This window comes from Pleurodeles waltl, chromosome 5 (genome assembly GCF_031143425.1).
Source record: "Pleurodeles waltl isolate 20211129_DDA chromosome 5, aPleWal1.hap1.20221129, whole genome shotgun sequence".
NCBI lineage: Eukaryota > Metazoa > Chordata > Amphibia > Caudata > Salamandridae > Pleurodeles > Pleurodeles waltl.
Genome location: NC_090444.1, coordinates 569025462 through 569031461, shown reverse-complemented (window position 1 = coordinate 569031461; position 6000 = coordinate 569025462). Strand labels below are relative to the sequence as shown.

The window sequence follows — 6000 nt, the reverse complement described above, 5'->3', positions numbered from 1 at the left end:
AGGGGTATTTTCACACGTCTATTCCGCGCACTTGTGCTCGGCACCCTCTCCCATGATGTAAAGGAGGGGGTTTCCTCTCTCGCAGCACCCTGCTCTCCTCGGATAACTCCCTCCTCTTAGACTTACAGTAGCACACTCCTGTACAGTGCTTCCACCCTCACCTCATACTCCTTCTCATGCTCCCTTGCTGTTTCTCCTTTTTTTCATTGTCGCTCCCCTTCCAGGTTCCCTTTAACTTTAGTTTCTTTTCTCATCTACTTTACCTTTCTCGTGTCTACCTCCGTTTGCCCCGTTAGGGTAATCTTCGTTAGTTCTCTATCTCTCTGTCTCTAAGCCTTTCTTCGCATTGCCTGTGGCTACTTCCTTCTTCTTTGGTCGCCCTTCCTGGACACCTTCCCACACCTTCCAGCGTGCCCCTGCCTGTGCTGCTTCAGCCCCTCTTCTCTTCCTCAGCCGTGCTCCGGGCTGCACTGGCACTTTCCCATCTCCAAGCCCTTCCCTCTCCTCACTTTCCTCCCCCCTCCTCCATCTCTCACAGCTCCTCTGCCTCCGCGCCCAGTTCGTCCTCTCTTGCGCGTGAGCTTCCCTCCTGGGTCTCTTCTCCACTCATCTCCTTGCAGCCTGCAAGGCTCCGCTTCCTGTCCTTCTGCCTCCCCTTTGCTCTACTCTCTCCAGCTCTGGCTCTCTGCCCACGGACACTTGTGCCCTCCCTGCACACCTGAGGCTGTCCCTCCCCGTGTCTTCCTCGCTCATGATGGCTCTGCCCTCCCCGGCGCCTCCGGCCCCTTCCAACCACAGGGGCTGCCTGGCACCCCCCACCCACTCCCTGGCGTGGCTGCCAACCCCTGGTCACCCCTCAGCCCCGCGCCCCTCTCCTGGGCAGGCCGGCTCATCTCTCCCCGTGCATGTGTGTGTGCGCTCCGCCCCGCCCCTGCCTCCTCCCCTATGCCGTCCATTGGTTTCCCAGGCCCTGGCTCCCCGTCCGGCCCCCGGCGGCTGTCCATTGGCGCTGCGGCCCCTCCTCTCCCTCCTGTGCCCCCACCCTCCTGCCTGCCCGGCCCTCCCCCGGCCCCCTCCCGGCCCGCTCCCCCCGGGTCTGTCCTCTCAGCCCAGGCTGACGTTCAAGTTCGCGCTGGCGGCGGCGGGCGGGCACGTCACGTCCGCACTTGAACTTGCAGCTCAGGGGGCTTTTGCCATTTTTTCCACCTCCCTCTCTCGCTTCCTCCCTCTCTGCTCCCTCTGCCTCTCATTCCTCCGCCGACCCTGGGAGAGAGGTAAAGGCACACCGACAGATCCCGGGAGCGGGGGATGGCGCTGCCCCGCCACCCGCGCCATCTTTGTCTTATTTCTGGTTTATTCGGAGGCGGGAGGCTGGGATGAGGCTGCCGCCCCGAGCCGCCCGGGAGAGCGCCCCCGCCGCCCCCGACCCCGTGTGAGCAGCGCCCCAGACCGCCCGCGCCCAGGACAGCCGCAGCCGGGGCTCCAGTCATGTCTCGCCGCAAGCAGGGCAAGCCCCAGCACCTGAGCAAACGGGAGTTCACACGTGAGTACGCGCGCTGTGGGCACCTCGGGCACCGTGCCCCTGTCCGTGCCTCTGTGTATGGTGCGGTGCTCCCTGCATCTGTCAGCGCACTTCCCGGTCTTCCTCTGTACCTTTGTAGTGTGCCTGTCTCTCTGCCACTCATTGCACCCTTGTTGCTGTACTTTTTGCAACCTATCTCCGAATCCTTGCCACCTCACTTTAATCTTTGTAACTAACTGTGCTAAAGTGCTTTTTTCTCCACTTCTTTTTGACTGTTCCTTTTCCACTGTGTCTTTGTTTCTGTCTTGTGTCCTTCTGTCAGTGTACATCCTTTTCTGTCGTTCCGTGACTGTCTGTACCTTTGCATCCGTAGTATACTTTTGTTACTTCCAACACTTTAACTTTCACCCTCTACCATTCTTTACATCTCTGTTGTTGTGCCGTTTTTAGCTCTGGCACGTATATGTCTGTCAGCGTGGCTACGCGTACCGATAACCCTGCATCTCTCTCTTTTCTACCCTCTGCGGCTCAGAGAACAGACCTCGATTTACCTCATCGCATCCTAAGTGACTACCCCACTCGCTGTACCGCGTGGCATTCCTCGCAGTGCTCCAGTGCCCACTCTGTATCACGATCCGCTCTGTGCCTCATTGCATTGCACCCCTCGATGTAGTACGGCTCCCTCGGCCCCCATCCCTGCGCCACTAGCGCTAGCATCGCCCCTGTGCGCTCTTTGGAGCGTGCACACTGCACGTACCTTGTCTTTCTTTTGTAAGGCGGAAAGAGAAACCTGACTTTCTTTTGAACTAAGTTGTTTACTTTCCCCTCGCATCCTTCGGCTCTTCTGTCTGTATTCTTCCTTATACTACTTAGCACGATGGTTCTCTTCTGCTCCGGTGCCCTTTGCTCCGCGGCCATGCTCACGGACAGCCAAGGAGCGGCCGTGGCACTCGCGGTGACCCCGGCATAGTCAGCCTCCTCCGGGCTTCTCACAAGGCGCTGCAGCCGGGCAGAATGTCAGAGCCCGGGTGCTATTTACACACGGCAGCTTCCCTTACGTTGCACATTTCATGTACAGAATCAGTGCAACGCACCTTCCGTTCACTCAAAATACAAAACACGCACCTTCCTTTAACGTATTTTTACACTGCATCTCGCCTATGGGTGTATTGTGCACGGCCATTTTCAGTAGCTCAGCTATTTATTGTTTAACTTTACAAGCACATATATTTACACGCTTTCCTTGAGATTTATTTGCAGCATGCACCTCCACTCACAGATATTATGGAATGAGCATCTTTCCTTCAGACCATTAGAAAATATATACGCTCTTTTGGTACAGTTTGCACCGTGCATCTTTATTCGCTCTATTACTTCCATTCATTGCACATCATATGCTTTGCACTGTGCACATTTACTTGGCTACTTTTTTTGCTGGGATAAAATTGCACCGCTCATCATAACTTGGCTACATTTTGCACCACGCACTTTATGTGGCACAATTAACCTATTTCCCCTGGATACATGTTGCACTGCTTTGTTTTTTGTAGCAAGCGTCTTCGCTTGGGTGCCTTTTGTAATCTTAATTTCCCCCTTAAATATTTTGCACAGTGCAATTTTAGCAACATGCATTTGGCACCACATACACCTTTCATGTGAGTATTTTGCATTGTTCACCTTTGCTGGGATAGTGTTTGCAGCGTTTCTTTCGTCGGAAATAGGTTTGCACAGTGCAGTCTATCTTTGACATGTGTGGCTTTCCGCAAACCGAATTGGACACAGTATGCAGAGTGCATTCATGGCGGAGATTGTATTTGCTCTGTGTCCTTCTTTACCTGTTGTAGCATTACCTCGGTGGTATGTGGCACACGTCCTCAACCCCCTTCTCTCCCATGCCTTTGCACGCGAGATGTTTCAGAGAGGGTTCTGGTGCTGGGTGGAACTGGGCAGAAAGCGTGCCAGGCCCATCAGCGAGAAACACATCAAATGTGTTCATTATTGTTGCATAGAATCACTTCGAGGAAAACACGGGCCCCGAAAACGCTTTCCTGGAGCAGGCTCTGCCGTCGCTGCCCGCGGAGGGCTTCCCTCCCCCTCTTTACTATTTTTTGGAAGAATTTCAAAAAAGCGAGGAAGCGGGTTTTGATTGGGAAAACTCCGGCGTGTGGATGTTTACAAGCACCGCGTGCGCGCGGCGGAGCCTCCACAACAGGCGGGGGAGAGCGCCCCCTCCCGCTCCGAGGCTAGCTCCCTGCCGGGGAGGCGGGTGCACGCAGGGGCCGCCCGTGTTTACCTGCCGGGGATTGAACCGTTCCACGGCCTCGTCCTGCCTGTACACGAGCAAAAACAAAGGCGACGTAGAAAGGCTGCTCTGACGGGAGCCCCCACTCCCCCTTCAAACGCACCGGGCGAGGCGAGCATTCACGGAGCTGGGCGCCCCCCGACTAAAGTGTGCAGTCACCCCTGGAGTCATTTCACTGGGTCTGCTTGCAGAAAGTGTTTTCAGAGGGGGTGTCGCATTTCTCCCTGCGCCCTCGTATTGGTAATTTTCTCTCTTCGCGGTTTGTGATGTCCCTTGCTATCTCCAGAATGGACTCCTGCATGCACTCTGCATGTTGTGTGCACTGCTTGTCACACGGATCACTTCGGGGCGCTTATTTACTTACACTGAAGACCTCTACGAAGGATTCCGATGCCTGTGGTTTGACAGCGCTTTACAAACAACGCGGAAGCGCCCTAGAATGGCTTAATCTGGGCACATCTGCCCCACGAGGCGCGCACCGCAGCCACCCTCTTTTTGCCTTTCCCTGTTTGTGTTTGCACGGCCCTCTTCCTCGTTCTCGGCTCCCCGTGCCCTCCGGTCTGCAGCCGGCCCTTGCTGTCAGCGCCAGGGCGCAGCGGCCACTCTCAGCCCGTCGGCCGCTAGGAGGCACACGGAGATCAACAAACGCAGGCGAACTTGAACCTGGTTTCGCCTCCTGAGCGCGCCTTCATTTTCATAATTTCCCCATCTGAAGGGGCTCGGCTGCTGATGCTCCCCATCCCCCACCCCTTTGTTCTTAATTTTTTGACTTAAGGGAGAAGAAAAAAAACTTTTCTAAGAGCACGGTCCGAGACTTCCCTGTCCCACGTTGGTGGATAGTAGAAACTCTCTTGTTGTCCTCTGTGTCCCCTGCCCGTGTTAAGTAGGTTTAGCGCAATGTCTTGCCGAGGAGGCACATTTAGTAAAACACACATCATACAGGGCGGGTGCCCAATCAAATCTAAATCAAATCCATTGAAAAAACCATTCGATTGTTTCTGGCCCAGTAGTGATCATAGGGGCGCGCTATTTGTATATATTTGCACTGCAGAGGGCTGTGAAACACGCACAGTGCTTTCTTAAACACGACAAATACCCGCCTGCGCAAAGTGGCAAAAAGGGTTCGAGCCTCTGTTTACTTCCATGCCTGCAATTATGGTTACATATTTTTTGCTCTCGAAACCTGAAGTTCCAGTGTGTTTCTTTATGTTGAAAGGAATGAGTCGATTTATCCACGGAAGATGAAAAATAAGGTTTCTATTAAACAGAGGCTTTCTGTTGCCAGCCTGACATGCCTGCTTTTCGTTGCACGTGTTTAAGAAGTCACAGTGAAGGGTACCAGAACCCCCCCCCGTCCCTGCCCCCTCACTCTCCCCCTAAGAAGTATTGGGAGTAAAACAGAAGAAACAGGCATTCGGTCAATATGCCCTTACGTAATGCAGTGCGGACCATGGCAGTGCGAGGGGATGGTTCCGTATGGTGGAGACCGCAAATCCGAGTCGAAGCTGGAGCTGTTTACGCAATCATAACGTCTGAGTTTTATAGTTTAGAATCTGACGTAGTTTATCTGAGAATAAAATATACATTCAAATATATATGTGTATAGGCATAAACTGCTACATATTATGCATGTGGATAAAATAACGTGGTCCACATGTCTCAATTCACGTTTATACATTTCCCTGTTTTACGAGCATTTTCTGTAGGGGCATACATGCCTGCATATCAGTGTCCTCTCCCATTCATCCTACGTGGGAGAGTACAAATATTTTAAGACCGTTGTTTAAGTGGGGAAATCAGTTTGCCCAATAGTTATACATGCTTGAAATACTCGCCCGTTCTGGCCACTCATGAATAGTAGGAACTTCAAAAAAAATTGTAATTTTAAGAGCATCTGCCTGTTTATCTCTTTGTCTGTCTGTCTGATTGTCGGCTTCCTGTAAATTCTCTGTTTCTTAACACTCACATCTTCAAGGTGTCATTCATGTCAATTAGGAATATTACAGTAAGAGTCTTGAAAACGCTAGGGTTACGGGTATTGCTTCTGTGCATCTGATCTCCTTGTTATTTTCAAGAACTTTGCCTCCTGTAAAATTAATTGGATGAACTGTTGGAGGTGTGGCTGTCAGTCTCAGAATTGCCACTTGGTTTTCGTTGTAAATCACGCAGTCATTAC

General features: G+C 52.7%; 1 protein-coding gene across 5 annotated transcripts in view; it reads left to right on the top strand.

Moving 5' to 3' along the window:
* The first annotated feature begins 935 nt into the window (after positions 1-935).
* Positions 936-6000, top strand: part of BCL11A (BCL11 transcription factor A) — a 134815-nt gene continuing 129750 nt past the window's right edge. For 2 of the 5 annotated variants that reach the window (XM_069234377.1, XM_069234375.1), the window contains exon 1: positions 1101-1543. In XM_069234377.1, coding sequence (XP_069090478.1) covers positions 1489-1543 — 55 coding nt within the window. In that variant the 5' untranslated portion in view covers positions 1101-1488. Of the gene's footprint in view, positions 1544-3438; positions 4065-6000 lie in introns of those variants that run through there. The other 3 variants (XM_069234374.1, XM_069234376.1, XM_069234378.1) reach the window with 3 other exon arrangements.